This window comes from Castanea sativa, chromosome 6, assembly GCF_040712315.1.
Source record: "Castanea sativa cultivar Marrone di Chiusa Pesio chromosome 6, ASM4071231v1".
NCBI classification, from domain to species: domain Eukaryota; kingdom Viridiplantae; phylum Streptophyta; class Magnoliopsida; order Fagales; family Fagaceae; genus Castanea; species Castanea sativa.
This window is the reverse complement of record NC_134018.1, coordinates 4,987,307-5,004,245: the sequence shown is the minus strand read 5'-3', so window position 1 is coordinate 5,004,245 and position 16,939 is coordinate 4,987,307. Positions and strand designations below refer to the sequence as shown.

General features: G+C 32.8%; 2 protein-coding genes across 2 annotated transcripts; one reads left to right on the top strand and one right to left on the bottom strand.

The window, feature by feature from the left end:
- Positions 1-234: 234 nt before the first annotated feature.
- Positions 235-3,768, bottom strand: LOC142640468 (small ribosomal subunit protein uS10c-like). The gene is made up of 4 exons (XM_075814583.1): positions 3,421-3,768; positions 3,037-3,096; positions 1,783-2,115; positions 235-615 (listed from the first exon to the last, which is right to left on the bottom strand). The coding sequence occupies exons 1-3, from the start codon at positions 3,664-3,666 to the stop codon at positions 1,804-1,806; spliced, it is 618 nt and encodes a 205-aa protein (XP_075670698.1). The 5' UTR covers positions 3,667-3,768; the 3' UTR covers positions 235-615; positions 1,783-1,803.
- Positions 3,769-14,773: 11,005 nt separating this feature from the next.
- Positions 14,774-16,855, top strand: LOC142638573 (pectinesterase QRT1). The gene is made up of 5 exons (XM_075812604.1): positions 14,774-15,086; positions 15,629-15,824; positions 15,945-16,148; positions 16,298-16,533; positions 16,618-16,855. The coding sequence occupies exons 1-5, from the start codon at positions 14,791-14,793 to the stop codon at positions 16,763-16,765; spliced, it is 1,080 nt and encodes a 359-aa protein (XP_075668719.1). The 5' UTR covers positions 14,774-14,790; the 3' UTR covers positions 16,766-16,855.
- Positions 16,856-16,939: the final 84 nt, after the last annotated feature.

The following is a 16,939-nucleotide window of genomic DNA, read 5'->3' as shown; positions in this document are numbered from 1 at the left end:
CTACAAATAGTTTCAGCAGTATTAGGCTTCAAGATCGGCACTCACCAGTCTTCCCATTGGAAAGAGGCAGAGGTACCACTAAACTATGGGGTAATGAAATCAAGTAAATTTTGAGATACATGACCAAATACATAATCAACATTCAGGTGACTCGTCACTCAAGTCTAATGGACTTCGTGACTTTTGCAAGACGTGTATAAGTAACATATGGTAAACAGTTCATCTCATTCTACCTTTTATATCAAATAAACTTCATATTTAAGAAAAAAGACAAGATAATGTGTCAGCACTTACTAATCTGACAAGAACTAGAAAATAGTAACATTGCTCAGTAAACATTCAAGACGTCATGCATCTTAGTATTTTTCATCTAGCTCTAACAACTAATGCAAGCACAAGAAAATGAGAATGCCACAGAGAAACTCTACATGCCTTTCTTCAAGAGGTCAGCGGTTTCAATTTTCTATGTGATATTGCTTACAAGAAATCCACAAAAGAAACTTTTGAGAACAGGCCAACTGTTCAATGAACTTGTTCCTGTGATCACCCCTCTACAAGGCAAATCTCGACAATGACATCTCTAAGGGATATTTGCTCTAGGAAGCTATCCAGAACCTAAGAAGAAAGGTACAAATGTGAAAGAACAGGATAAAATAGAAGCTAGAAATCTTGTTGCAAGAACATTGGTGATGTTATGGATAAAAAAATTTTACATAGAAGACAGACTATATTGAAATATTTAGGCAAAATGGTGAACTAATCAATTCAGTTGAAAAACTAATGCAACAGAAAAGGAACTACAGCCCCAATGAGAGGTCATTTGGAAAGAACCTATAGTCAAACAATGAGGAGATATACTCACATGGATTTTTATTTTTATTTTTGAAATGGTTAGAAATCTCCTAAGCTACTACCCATGCCCCTCCCCTCACCCTCAACCCCTACCTAGGGAGGTGCCGTCAGACCAAATGGGTCATTGGCGAGATACTCGCATAGAATTGCTTCTGCTGTATCTCTTCAAGTTCATTGTCCCAGGATGCAACACATAAACCAGGAAAGAAATACAAGGCCAACAACTGTCATGGCACTTTGAGTGTCCAAAATAACACCTTTTGCTTCTTTCATCTTATCAAGATCATATTTCTCAGTGACATCTCCATAACAAATTACCTGCCACTGAAAATGCCCTTCTTCAGCCATCATCAATTCTCTTCCAATAATTTCTCAATTAAGAATGCAACCATCATATTTGATGGTCATTAGTTTTGTATATTACACAATTTCAGTTTTAGTTTTCAAAAGTTAGTTTTCTCTTGCTCACTTTGTCTGGCTTTCACCATCTCGTTGGTTAGACAATTACATGATAGAGCCAAACGGGAAAGCCACTTTTTTGCACTTAAGAAGCTTAGTTGATCGAACCCAGTAGATTCATAAGAACCAAAAAGTTTATTTAAAAGCGATAAGAACAACGTAGAGCAGATGAAAGTCCACAACTAGGAATTTAAGGAATTAGTCTTAGCCTCTTAGGAATAAACTCAACATTGTGGTAAGCAATCCAAACATCCTTAAACTCTTTATCTTTAATGCATAGGAAGTTCAACAAGTTTTTTGCAAAAAAAAATTGGGACTGATGGCTTTACTTAATGAAGATGAAAGTTGGAGTAATAATCAAAATAGGAAAAGAAATATCATCTATCACAGTCTTCTTCTCTACTTTTTTCCCCCAAATAGCAATCTACAAATCATAGTTAACCTCATAGTTTGGAAATTCAAGAAATTTACCTAAGCTGCAGCACTGTTTCTTCAGAGCTTGACCTCCACATCGACACCAGCAGGAAGATCAAGTTGCATCAAAGAATCAATTGTTTGAGCAGTTGGGTAAAGAATATCAATGAGGCGCTGGTGTGTACGGATCTCAAAATGGAATCTTGCATCCTTGTGCACATGTGGTGATTTGAGAACGCAATAGATTCGCTTTTTGGTTGGTAATGGAACAGGACCCATGGTTTTTGCATTTGTAGTCCTTGCAGCATCCAATATCTGCTTGCAGGAGTCCTCAATTAGGGGCACCCAGTATGATCTAAGCTTAATTCTGATTTTCTGCTTTGGGGCCATCTGCAAACAAAACGTCAGTTTAGATTATTACAATTCTACAAGAAAGGTAGAAAAAATGACAGACAAATAGTTCTAAACAGAAAAGATATATTTTGATTTTTCAGTCAGCCCTGACTTCTTTGTTGTTGGCCTTGTGGTTATTTTTCAACAACTTAATGGTTGTTCATATGGCCATTTCATATATCCTTTATGGCCAAGCAGCAGCAAAAGATGTGAATTAAATCTCTAAAGCAACTAAAAAGTTCTCTTTGTCGCAAGCCAAAACATTTGCTGCATAGCAAGGTGCTGCATTATAAACAAGGTGGTACTATTACTGAAGAGAGTGACTACATGATCTATTGGTTGATGCTTACACAGAAGTCTGTTCCAGAATCAAATAGGTGAGAGGAATAGTCGCAACTTGCAGGCAACAGTTGAGTCAGAACTCTAGCATATGAATATAAAAGAAAAGGCAAAACTGACATATGAGGATCTACTTCATCGACAAGAACGTTTCCAGACTAAAAACTGAACTTAACTTGACTAATCTCAACTGTCTGAGGAACATCTTTTACATGGAAAAAGGAAATGATTCACTTAACTCCAAATTACAATCTTACTCCTCAGAATCATAGCTTCATCTTCAACTCCATTGAAAAACGGAGTTTACAGTACAAGACTTCAAATCAATTTCTTTAGCAGTGAAAGTTACTCTCATGAAATAAAATCCAAATTGCACAAAGTATTACACACCCATTTCATTTAGTTTGTCATCCTATTGATCCCAAGCATTACATATTGCCCCACCCATTCAGACTTTTTCTTCTTATTGAAATTTAAAGTTTTCTTGAGTAAAAAAGTTAAATTAAATCTAACACTTAAAATTTTTTCTTTTTTTTTTTCACAATATGAAAATCAACCAAACATTAGAAAGATTTATACCGAGTCTGCATCTGCACCAATACTGAGTGAAGAAGTACTGGGTGTCTCGGAATCTCCAACCTAAAACACAGATAATTAATGTTAAATTCAAAGCCATAAAAATTAAACTCCTTTAGATATTTGATGAACTGCACTAAAGAAAATATTTCTATTTTCCAATCCCACATTTTCTCAGCAACCAAACATAGAAAGTGCTTTCATGCTCATCTGTTTTCAGTTTCCCAGAAAAAAAAAACCATACCCATTTGCCCAAATAGCGTTTCAAGCTTAATTGAGGTCAAAAGGAGAAAATTTGAGTAACAAAGATATTTTCTTTTCCCACATTTTATCTACAACCAAACAGAATTTAAGCAAAACAAAACAAAAAGGGCAAGAATTACAGACCTCAAAGGTTGTAGGGTCAGACTCATCTGGGGTTTCTAGAGGTGGGTCTAGATTTTCTGGGGATTCCAACACTTCAGGAGCAGCATAAACCCTGGTAGATGGTAGTGAGGGTTTAAGGGCTTTGAGCTTTGAGGCTTTACAAGTGTAGAAAGAGAAAGAAGAGAGTTTTGGTTTGGAAGGAAATGGAGAAGAATTGGGCAATGGAATGGAAGGAATTCGTGTTGCAGAGATTGAAGAAACTGCCATGGAAGAAAGCTCTCTCTGTGTCTCTCAGTTTTTCTCTATTTTGCTGTGAGTAATGTATGAGTCTCTCTCTGCGTTGCTTGTTCTGACTAGAATTATCCAAACAATTTTTTCTTTATTTCCTGTTTGATAATAAATAAATAAATAAATTGTTTTCAAAATTACATAATTGCCCCTTTTGGGCTAGGTGGGCGTCCAAAGTCGAAATCGATGTCTGCTTGAATTGGGCTTTAGTTGATTTCCAAAACAAAAGGTGGAGGACTATTTGATTAACTTTGTTGAACCGGCCCATATAAAGAATGTGTTATGGGTTTTTATGTCGGGTCAGCTTAAAAGAGTTGTAACTTGTAAGCGAGTTGGATTGTAAGTCAACCCATATTTTTTCGAGTGAAAAAAATATAAAACGTATAAAATAACAAAATATTCAAAAACAAAAATTAAATAATACATAGATTCTTAAATTTACATGATTCAAAGTTCACTCATAATATCATTATCTTAAAATAACCAAAAAAAAAAAAAAAAACTTAGAACATTAGCATCTGGTTTCTAAAAAATATCACATTTTACCATCTTATTATACTATATTATTTTATAATACACCTAACATCCTAAATTTTATTTTATCATACAACACATTAAAATAATATATCTACACAATAAAATAATATAACTCAAAACCCAATAAAAGCCAAAGTTAGTGAAAGAGGAAGACAAAGTGCATGGTTTTAAAAACCGAACCGGACATCAAACCGTTTTTTTTTTTTAAATTTCCGGTTTTTCCCGGTTATTGACCGGTTTTAATGCTTTTAACCAGACTGGACTACATCGGCTTTTCCGGTTGAACCGGTCGGACCGGCCGGTCCGGTTCGGTTTTTAAAACAGTGACAAAGTGATCAGAAGAGAGAGGCTAAATGAATAAAAAATAATAAAAAAAGAAATACAAACTACTACAATAAGTTGCATATATAAGAGCTTGTAGTAGTATTGTAAATTTTTTAGGATATAAAAATCCGGATAAAGAGTCATTTTAGTGTTTGTGGATTGTAAAATACCATTTTGAGAGCTTTACAAGCCCAAATACTAATGTTCTTATGTCGTATACCATGTCAAGTTATAAAGCTTCTCAGGTGCATTTGTTCCTGCTACATGTAAAATGATATTAATTTTATATTACCTAGGAAGATAACTAACAAACTTTAAAAATAAAACATTACATATTAGGTATAGAAAAGTAAGTAAATATTAATATGAATTGTGTCTCTATTTAATCAACGATAGTAGTAAATCCAACGCTAAAAATCTTCGTACTTTAAATTTATTATCTGTCATATAAATTTTTTCACGCCATTTACACTTTGTCCTGCATTGAGTGATCTGTTGTAAAGTGATTGCATGAACTTTGTGCATAAAATTAGAAGTGGATCCGATTGTGTTTGGGCAAGGTAAGGTATGAAAAACAAAATAATAATAATAATAATAATAATAATAATAATAATAATAATAATAATACTGTGTCTATGTCCACGTAAACGTATATATATTTATGGTTTTAGTTCTGATATAAAATAGTAACTTTGGTGCTACATAAAATGGCGTAATTTGTGTTACAACTTACCCATGTGACAAGTTAAAAGTGGTAAAGATGTGTTTTCACATGGATCCACCATCACACCTACTTACAACTCGCAGTATGAGTGAATTGTGGCATAAGCTATGTCATTCTACATGACACCAGCATTACTCAATATAAAAAGGTATGACACTAAGTCTTAATTTAATGATAAAGAGCTATCATTATAAATGAATGCCGTTGGTTAAAATTCTCTCCAAAAAAAAAATAATACAGAGGGACTCTAGTAAAAGCATTAACAGTCCAATTGATGTAATATCATTGGCTGATCTCCATCATGAAATCATTATGGGGGCATTCAGCAAAAATAAATAAATAAATCAATAATGGGGTAGTACAACAATTTAAAAAACCAGCAGTCACCTATTACTTCTGAACTGTCAATTAAATAACATGATCGATGAATCAAATAATCAATAATTGCGCTTAGCCAGGGTTCCAACCATATTCATTTTTTCTCAACATTTTGAATTATCATGAGCTTAGCACTTTTACGCTAGCCATCATTCAAAAAAGAAAATTTGTTTCAAAATTTATCTTGTCATATGTCAATCAGTTTTCCCTTCGGGTCAAAAATCTCAAGTTACTAAATTTGGGTCCAATTTTGTTCTGTGTAGTTTTAGATAGCATAAAAAGTATACTTTATTATTGAATAAGAGATTTGAACTTCAAGAAATTTTTACACCAAATACTAATTTGATATTTTGATATCATCAATTATGATAACGGAAGAAGCAATAAGTTCAAACCCTAAGGAATCTTAAAAAATAAAAAAGCTATATATTTGTATTAGACAAAAGACAAAAGAATCATTCTAATACACAAAGTTTGATTTGAATCACTACTAATTGTAAGTAGTAGTAAATATATGTAAATTACTATTGTCTGGTACTTGGAAGATGGTGGCTCAGAAAATATAATACGAGAGTGAGCTCTATTGCGATAATGATTTATAAAATTTTACAAATCACAAATACAAGAGTGGACTCATTTACATTGGGATGGAAATTGGAAAGGCATAAAATATTGAATCTGCATACATATTAGTACTATGTGTAAGCGCACAATTTGTATTTAGATCCAAAAATAAGTAATGAGCTCAGGCCCAAAGAGCCTTATACAATGAAATTTGTAGAGTATGAGTTTGGAACCTAAGTTTGAGATGTTGAAAGTTGATCAACAGGCTAGAATGCCGCAATCTATGCAAATGACAAATGAATATGACAAAGAAACCTCCTCGGACGTAAGCCGAGGACAAATTGTATAGTATTTCTTTTTCTAAGCCAAAAATTACAATTCTTAGTTCTTTTTTAGCTAAGCAAAAAGATCCTCCCTTTTTTCCTCTCTCGTCTTCTTATATACTTCTTCTTCTTCCCTATTTCATCCACGTGTCACACAAATCTTCCTCTTAGATACTTGTCTCATCCACCACCTTCTTGAAGTCTTCAAATAATAGCAGGAAAGCTGAATTCTACTGTTTAGAGGTCATTTCCCTATTAATGCGGCCAGGAAGGTAGATGCAGGGTCTTTAATGTGGTGGTAGCAGTTTTTTCTTCAGATATTTCTCACACGTTCCTGCTTCTAAATGGTGCTTAGATCACACTTTTACCTACCAGTTCTTCAAGAATTCTGCCTCTAACCCGTTTAGCAAGCCCCAGGGCAGTTGCTTGGCCTGTCCGAGGAGATACTCCTCCTCGAACAACTCCTCAGACCTCTATAGTGCGGACTGACTTGTGGGCCTAGAGACCCTGATCAAACAAATTTGTACCAACCAATCAAGTCCAAAGCCCAAACGTTTGTCCAAGCACTTTTACCCCCCACACTATGTTTAGTGATGGTGGGTGTAGAATTCTGCAAATCTTAGCCGGCATTGATTGCATATTAGAAACCAAGAGATGGATCAACAGGTAATTTTTCTTATTAGTTATTACAATATGTGAGGATAAAATAGGGTCGGAAATCCAAGTTTCTTGTTAAATTATTGCAAGGGATTGACTTCTAAAATAATTTAGAAGAAAAATTACTGGGAAAAAATTTGAGATATAAAAATACATGTCATTTCCAACGAAAATTATATATATATATATATATATATATATATATATATATATATATATATATTATTTGAGCCAATAAGATTAGAATTTTGGAGAACTTCATGTAGCTTTATTGAAGCTTGGTCGTATTATTATTATTATTATTTTTTTTTTTAGTGAACAAAAAATGGGAATTAACTAATTTACGTCAGCCTTCGGGTAACGTGCTCAAGTTAAGACTTGTAGGTCAACCCTTATGGGTGCCCACTAGTCTAATTCAACTTTCAGCTTATTGTTGGAGAGAGAATTTATCAAATAAACAATAAATTTTGAAGAGAGAAACAAAGAGAGGCATAGACTGCAAGCTACTTTTCTATACTACTATTTAAGCAGCTGCACCTGTTTGGAGTGGATTTTTTTTTTGTTCCAAAATACCTCTATACCCTTAGGTTTAAGTAGAGATAAAACTAAAGGATAGTTTGGTAAAAGATTTTTTTTTGGTCTAAAATACCCCTACAGCCTATGTTTAAGTAGGGGCAAAACTTGGTAAAAATAGTTATTTAACTTCCACGTAAAACACTATCTACAAAATAGGAGCACACTTCCAATACACTTATGTTAGTTTTCAAACTCAAATTGCTTCTTCTTCAGTTATGCAATTCTCTCAATTTTGTGTTTTCAGACTCCTTTCACCCACCTCTTTGCTTCAGATTTCAATACAAACGACAACAACAACAGCATAGATTTGAGGTAAGCTTTTTCTTATATCAAATCTCAGCCCTCTCTCTCCCTGATCTCACTTTTTTGTCTTTAATGATGATTACACGAACTGGAAACAGGTTTTATTTCTGTATACATGAAGTTTGTTTCCCTCATGTTCATTTTTTAAGTTTAATTTTTTTTTTTTGTACAGGTTTTTTTTTTTTTTGCCACCAAGCTTAATGCCTTGCCATCACAACGCTCAGGGTTGAAGGTTGTTTCCCTCAGATAAGTAATGTTTTTATTTTTATTTTTTTGAAAGTCTTGGATTATGGTTTAATTTGTAAAAAAAAATGGTTGTTTTATCTCCAACAAAAATACATTATTTTATCGTGATTTAGATACTAAAAGGACTCCACTTTGTTAACATTATCATTATCATGTTCATATCATTATCTTATCTTTTCTTATATTTTTTTATTTTTCTTTTCTTTTATTATATCATTATTGTAAGTGCACAATTGCACCTGGACCCAAGAACAGTTATGGGCTCAGGCCCAATGAGCCTTAAACAATATGAATTTGTAGAGTGTGGGCTTGAAACCCAGGTTAGAAGTGTATGAGGATGAAATGACAAACTAAAGATTGCAAGTACTTGGAAACAAAAAGGAGTAATGTAAACAGGCCTCCTCGGACGTAAGCCGAGAGCTGTTCTTATATTATATCTCTCTCTTTGTCCTTTTTCTTTTTAGGTTACAAAAAGTTCCGTCCCGTTTCTGTCCTTCGTCCCTCCTTAAATACTCCTCTTTTTAATACTTTATCCACGTGTTGCCCCCAATTCCTCCCTTAGCCTAGATATTTCTTTTCTTAGTGCCTTTGAACAGTAACTAGAAGTTTCCCTTCCACTGTTTAAGTGTCACTTCCTCATTAATGCGGCCAGGGTGGTAGGTGCAGGATCTTTAATGTGGAGGTAGCAGCCTTTACCTTTGATATTCTTCCAACATCGGCGCTTCTAGGACATTCAAGGGTTCTCTCCCTTTAACCATTGGTCTTGACCGTGTCATTCCCTAACCTTTACCATGAAGTCTCAGGTTCTTTGATGTCAGTCCGAGGGGAAAACCATCCTCGGCTGGATCCTCGGATCCTCGGCGTATAGGCCGACCCATAGCACCAACAATCTCTAACCCCAGGGTCAGGTCGGCCTTCCTTAACAAGGCCCAAAAGGCCCACGTTCCCACCAGGATCCTTTTGCCCCACACAATTATCTTACCTTATCTTCTCTCTTTTTTTTTTTTTTTGCTTGAAGTTGCAAACAAAAAAAATTAAACCAACGTTGATGGTTTTTTTTTTTTGCTTGAAGTTGCAAAAAAAAAGAAAAAGGAAACCAACGTTGATGATTTCTTTTCTTTTTTTCTTTTTTTTGGCTTGAAGTTGCAAACAAAAAAAATTAAACCAACATTGATGGTTTTTTTTTTTTGCTTGAAGTTGCAAAAAAATAGGAAACTAACGTTGATGGATTTTATAGGAAATCAAGGTTGATGGATTTTATTTATTTTTTTCTTTTATTTGGACGGTTTGATGGGTGTTTCAATATCTATCTATACTATTATTTAAGAAGCTTCCCCTGTTTGGATTCCTCAATTTTGATGCCCAAAATATCAACAAATTTACCAGTTTGTAAAGCTTAAATAGTAGGGTTAGACATGTAAAATTGTCAATTTAAAAAGTCCTAAATTTTAGATAAATTTGAAAAAACATTACCTACAAAATAGGAACACTCCTACTAACCCACTTATTCTAATACACGTTTCTAATATTATATTCTTAAAAAAACTTCATGTTGAGTAAAAAAAAAAAACACAACTAAATAGTAAAATTTCTAATATTTTACTCTTAGAAAAAACCTCATGTTCAGTACAAAAAAAAAAAAAAACCTAATAAAATACCCTTAATTTTTTTTTTTTTGAAATCAAATGAAATACCCTTAATTTAATAAACTTATCTTTATCTCTAAATCATAAAAAATGGTTTAAAATCTTAAATTGATAAAAATGGAAAACAAAAAACCTAATGAAAAAAGCCATGTTGTATCAAAAAAATTATCTACCACGTTTCTATTTTGAAAAAAAAAATCCTACGTTTTGTAAAAAAAATATCCCAACCGACCCTTTTTTTTTCAAATTCAAAAAAAAAAAACCATGTTTCTATTTTGAAAAAAATCCTATGTTTTGTAAAAAAAATACCCCAATCGACCCTTTTTTTTTTTCAAATTAAAAAAAAAAACCTTAACACGTTTGAATTCCACTCCCACATTTTACTCCTAACAAATTGCTTGAATTCCACTCTCCCATGTTTTACTCCTAAGAAACTGCTTTACTATCAGATTTAAAAAATTTAACTCCTCTTTAACTTTTTTTGCTTATCCAGTTTTTATTTTATTTTATTTAAGTTTCATGTTATATCCTCCTTCCTTTTCATCCTCTTCTTCTTCTAGAAATATTAAAAAAAAAAAAAAAAAAACCCGAATACAAAATTACTGCACTAGAATAACAAAAGACTTGATTACTTGACTTCCAAGATTATCCGGATAAGTATATAAGCAAATATTCTTCTTTTACTTATCTTTTTTTTTAGTTTTCTATTTCTTACATTCAATTGCTGCTTTAAAATATTGTATTTGTTTTTGCTCTCAACGTGTCTTCTTTTGACTTCCATTCATTGTCATCCAATTTTTAATGCCCCGGGTTGCAACCATTGTCATATAGAATCTAAGGTGAGTAGGGTTGCTTTTTTATTTATGCTGTAATAAATTTATTTTAGAATTTTTTTGAACAAAAATTTAAATGGATTTAATCTCAATTGCAAGCCAGGCAAGACCACATGTGGTGCTGTTAGCAAACCGTGGAATCCAATATGCAGAGCATTCCTCAAAATCCCATTAATTCTTTGATTTCGTAAGAAAATCAATGGAAATTAATGGATGGTTGTGCCACTCGATCATTCCTTTGCTTGCACTATTTATTTGGATTTATTTCAGATTGAACATTTGCATCTTTAGCCTCTACTCTACAACACCATTTTGTGCTTTGTGTGAGCCCATTGGTCTTACCATTTTTTATTCTTGCAGATGTTATGTACATGTGCAAAGAACATGAGGATATTAGCAAGATGGTAGAACAATTGACTGCCCTGGCTTTGAATTAATGAGAGATGTACTTTTTTTTTCAAGTAAATATTATGTATTGTAAGTAGCTAACTTTTTTTTTTTACCATTTATTCGCCTTATTGAGAAACTACCTTTTAATTGTGGACTTAGTAGAGGGCACAAAAAAAATTTCGAAATCATTTTGTTTACATGTTACTAACTGAATGGCATATACCATTTTGTTTGATTATTTTCTTTCTTTCATTTTAGAATTCTTTTCATTTTTTATGTTGCATTATATTCTTGATTTTTTTTTTTCATTTGATAGTGCAAGTTAGCTAGGAGTGATATAGATAATTCTGAGTATATTTTAGTAACCATTAAATTTGATTATCCAAACATTTTAGTAGGGAGATCGTGAAAAAGAAAAATATAAGGCGGATCAAAATTTTAGTAACAAATAAATTTTATGAAGCTTTTTTTTTTTTTTTTTTAAATTTCTAGACAAAATGACTACAAACATATCAAAAGGAAAAACATTTTAGATGGGTTTGTGGGAGATATGTAACGACAATATAGGAAACCCACACATATTGTAGGAGAGAGGTTTTATGAGAATCTCTCATAAGATAATTTTCCTCTTTTCTTATTTATTCATTACATATAACCTTACAAAATTTATTAGCAAAAAATAAATAAATAATTAACAAAAAATAGAAAAGTCTTTAAACATAACAGAATAACTTCAAATGTTGTTGTAAAACATTTGGAAGGCTTAATAAAAGATGTTGAATCATAATCTTCTTTGTCATACACTATCATATATATATGGTCTATGGATGAAGTTTTTAGAAAACATTTTTATTATCCAGACATTGTTTACTTTATGAGATCCTTATATATTGTGGTCAGGACATTGAAAAAAATATAAGTTTCAAATGTGACTAAAAACAAGTAACTAGAAATTTAACCAATAAAAATAGAAGATTGACCACACCCATAATGTAGAACCATTCAATTTGACTTATGTCCTACAAATTTTAATTCTAACTCTAATTATAATAATGTTTCAAAAATTAATCAATTAACAAATTTTGTGTTCGTTTTTTGGAGCTTGTCTGATGACACTTATGGTTGTATCAGTAGTTTGCAATGTGTAATATTATTGGACAAATGCATAAACCTAAAATTGGGATGAATAAAAAATTATGACACTAAACCAAAAAAAAAAGGCTCATTGTACTTACATAAGAATAGGCTCTTTTTAAATCACACAATATTTTTCCATTGAATTTGTATTTTCCTTTCATTATGGTCACGCATAGGAGTTTTCAAATAAAGTGGTTGGCTGTTAGGAGTTTTAGTAGCATTAATTTTGACTAATTTCATAAATTCATGTTAAGTTATTTGTGATATTTTGTTAAAAAATACTAGCCTCTGAGCACGCACTCACGCGCGTGCTCAGAGGCTCTTCTATTTTTTTGGAAAAAAGTTAATAATTTGCATCCATTATAATTTAGGATTATAACATTTTTCAATCACAAAAAAAAACCTAGGATGTGATAAGTATTATGCGTTTGCAGGTGAAATAATTTTTCATCACACTCCTAAGTTTTTTTGTAATTGAAAAATGTAATAATCCCAAATTATAATTAATACAAATTATTAATTTTTTTTTCAAAAAAATAAAAGAACCTCTAAATACGCGCTTACGCGCGTGCTAAGAGGTGCCCAGAGGCTAGGATACTATGAAGACTTTTGGATGCCATTCATAACTGCATGCACATGTACTACATTTGGATTTCCAAAAGGGCCACTCATTAATCATTACAATGAAGGACACGAAGAAATGATTTTGGTATGGGACACCTTGAACTTTGCAGAAGAAGTACCGTCTGTCTATTCTCATTTCTCTTCAAGGCATACGGCATTACTGCTGTAATTGACAAGGAAATACACATATTGAATGTGAAAGGTTACTTGTTTATATGCTAAAATTGTTTTTTTTTTTTTTTTTTTGAATCTATGTGCTAAAATTGTTAAAAGTACAATTACACTAAAATGGAAAAATAAAAAGTTTTAAAAAGTTAAGTATTAAAGAAGAAAACAAAGTTAATCGAAACTCACATCACTCAAAACCTTTTTTTTTATTCTTTTTGATAAGCACATTACTCTAAACTTTTAATTAGAAGAACTCCCCTAGAAGTCTAGAACATATATTTGAAAGGCTTGCTCAAAAGGATACCTCAATTGCTGAAGTTATGCAATGTCACAATCATTTTCATCCTTTTGAGTTTAAACAATTATTGTGATGTATGAAACAATTAGTAAGACCCATACTTGTCAATTTATAGTTTAAATCTAGGCTTGTAGGAAGCTTAATTCATAAGGTTTCTTGTCATTGGAACATGCGATTAAGTCCCTCATTCAACAGGAAAGGAAAAAAAAAAAGTGTGATCCAGTTCCTCTGGTATCAAAAATGTGGTTTCTCCAAAAAAAATAAATAAATTCCTCCAATATAAAAAATAAATTCATTAATATATTGGTCTAATGGTAAAGAACAATCATCACAAAGTTAATGACACTCTTTATAGTGTTGATGCCTCTGGTTTGGACCATTTTTTATGATAAACATAATTTGACAACTCAACTATCATCTCAATTTATGACTCAATTAGAGTGTCAAAAATTTCTAATCTTACTTACAATGCTTTGTTCAATTTCCTCAACAATTTTTTTTTTTAATTTTTGGAAAGAAATTTCCTCAAGATTAGTCATCCTAATCTTGAGCCAAATGGGCAATTTTTGTTTCCAACATGTGATAAAAATCAGATAAATAGGGATCGTGGTAATTGCATAAACCCATTTTAGTAGGAAAATGGGCAACGCCTCCTAACTTGGTGCGCGTGGAATGTCCGAGAAACATGCACTCTCTTTTAAGTCAAAATGAATAGCAAAGCACAAAAAACAAACCAACTCTCAACGTTCATGGAAAGACACTGCTCCTATTATAAACAAAAAACAATCATAATTTTGAAAATGCAAAGGTTTCTTTGTCATTGTTCAGTTTAATTTCTTCAGCTAAAGAACCTGTAAGGCTGTAACCGCTCTTGTGTTCACTACTGAGTTTAACTTTTAATTACTCACTCACTAATAAATTGGCTAAAAAAACCACCTCCTGCATGATCAAAAAGCCAAAGAAACTCTTTGAATTCTTTCGAGTTTAAACTCTTATTTCAGTAGCACCATCTTTGTACTTATCCTCTTCTTCTTTTCAATAACTGCACCACTTAATAGTTTTTTTTTTCCATTTATATAACTAGCATGGTTTATTCTTTTTGTTCTCATGGTTGGAATCTAATAAGGACTTGCAAGAGACACTGCTACACTACGCTCCTATATTTATTACTCTCACTTCTTTCACACCCCTCCAACTCCAATACTATGTGTAACTATAAAAAATCAAAATCAAAGCCACCCCACTAGCAAAAATAACAGTATTTAGATAGAGAAAGGTCAAGGAATTTTTCTGGTTGTTGTACTTGCTTGTGTTGGAGCACTTTTTAACACTAAAATCAGAGATACATAAAAGTACTATATGTACTGGAAAGCTCATGGGTTTATCTGGTTTCAGTGCTTTTGTTGTGGTTGTCTTGGTGGTTTTGGATGGTGTTCAAGTGGGATTTGTGAAAGGTGAAAGCTTTGCTGAGAATTATATCAGTTGGGATGATGTGAAGGTTGATGAGCATGAGGCTGGATTGAACACTAGATATGAATATCAAGGAGGGCGGATTATTGTGGTTGACAAGAATGGTTTGGGAGATTCTAATACAGTTCAAGGAGCAGTTGATATGGTTCCGGAGCATAATACAGAAAGAGTGAAAATTTATATTCATCCAGGAATATACAGGTAATGTGAGGGAAGTGTGTGTGTGTGTGTAAAACTTCTTTTGGGGCCATAAATTGATCTGTCTTGTTTGAAATTTATCAGAATCATATAGAAGTTTTGTGATCTCAATTTTCTGTCCAATCTTAAGGCATTTCTTTGTTTGTTGTGATATACTTTTAGAGAACCGCCAAAATTAGTTTTTTTGAGTTTTGTACACTTTTTAATCTAAACAGTTGTGTTGTTTGTATCAAAAAAAAAAAAAGTTGTATTGTTTATGGGGGTTGAGTAGGAACAAATAGTGGCTACGTGGGGATTAAAAAGTAGTTACATGATTTTAAATGGCTCTCTCTCCCTCTCGTAAGATCAATCTTTTCATTTTGGCCTTTGATCATGACCACATTGCTGGTACATTATTACCAAATTGTGCAAAACTTCTTGATTTTGAGTTCTATTCTATTGAAAAAATGCGATGCATAATTAACTTAATATATATTCTTTCATTTCAATTTTAATGCTAGTTTTTTTGTATAATGAGAATTGAAACATTGCGTACTTTTATGCAGAGAGAAGGTACTTGTGCCAATTACCAAGCCACATATTTCGTTTATTGGGAGCCAGGATCAAACTGCAGTTACAAAAATTACTTGGAACAATAAAGCATCAGATAGAGACCAAATTGGACTTCCACTTGGAACCTACAGATCAGCTTCTGTGACCATAGAATCCGATTACTTTTGCGCAACTAATATCACTGTTGAGGTAACAACAAATTCTCTTCCATACAAATTAATAAAATGGAATATGAACCAAAGCATGCATGATTTAATTATTCTTTGCAGCATTAACTAACTCATTTTGTAAGCTTATAAATAACTGCAGAACACAGTAGTTGCAGTGCCTGGAGGATTTGGAATGCAAGCAGTGGCACTTAGAATTGCTGGGGATAAAGCCATGTTCTATAGAGTCAGGATTTTGGGGACACAAGACACTCTCTTAGATGACACTGGATCACACTACTTCTACCACTGTCATATTCAAGGAAGTGTAGACTTTATCTTTGGAACTGCAAGATCACTCTATCAGGTAAAGTGCCATTATTATTTTTGTGACGAGAACCCCAAATTTAAGTTGTAAAAGCTAAACTAGTCTACTTAAATGATCATTTTTTTGGTTCGAAATCTTGGGTATTTCTTTTTGTGATTCTAATAGTAGAAGTGGGTATTTGGAAACAGGATTGCGTCATTCAATCAACAGCTAAGAATTGGGGAGCTATTGCAGCTCATCACAGAAATTCACCATATGAAAATACAGGGTTCTCTTTTGTAAACTGCACAATCAGAGGAACCGGCGAAATCTTATTGGGAAGAGCTTGGGGTGACTATTCAAGAGCAATTTACTCATACTGTGATATGGATAATATCATATCTTCCTCAGGATGGAGTGACTGGAGGCACCCATCTAGGCAGAGGTATAACTTAACTAAAAATATATAATTAAGATTTACCTCATAGATAGTATAATGATCTGAGAATTGAACATTTTGCACATACAGGACAGTGGTGTTTGGGGAATACCAATGCAGGGGCGGAGGAGCAAATACAAGAGGTCGGGTGCCATGGTCCAAATCTTTCAGTTATGATGAAGTTAGGCCTTTTCTGGACACAAACTTCATAGATGGAGACCAGTGGCTTAGACTATAGTGCTTCTCCCACCTAGTTTGATTAACTTGAATCACTTCCCCATCATTATCTATTCATTCTCATATACCAAGGACTCTTCATGTCCTATAAGGCTAAAACAGTATTTAAGGCACAGAAATTTTGATCCTCTCTCTTTTTTTGCTCTATATCTTGATATGCAAACAATAAGGACAG

Excerpts from the sequence above, each read along its gene's own strand:
- LOC142640468 (XM_075814583.1), bottom strand. The coding sequence starts at position 3,666 with ATGGCAGTTTCTTCAATCTCTGCAACACGAATTCCTTCCATTCCATTG. Across the intron at positions 3,097-3,420 it reads CTGACCCTACAACCTTTGAG|GTTGGAGATTCCGAGACACC; the intron begins GTCTGTAATTCT and ends TCTGTGTTTTAG. Across the intron at positions 2,116-3,036 it reads TTGGTGCAGATGCAGACTCG|ATGGCCCCAAAGCAGAAAAT; the intron begins GTATAAATCTTT and ends TTTTGTTTGCAG.
- LOC142638573 (XM_075812604.1), top strand. The coding sequence starts at position 14,791 with ATGGGTTTATCTGGTTTCAGTGCTTTTGTTGTGGTTGTCTTGGTGGTT. Across the intron at positions 15,825-15,944 it reads CAACTAATATCACTGTTGAG|AACACAGTAGTTGCAGTGCC; the intron begins GTAACAACAAAT and ends AAATAACTGCAG. Across the intron at positions 16,149-16,297 it reads CTGCAAGATCACTCTATCAG|GATTGCGTCATTCAATCAAC; the intron begins GTAAAGTGCCAT and ends ATTTGGAAACAG.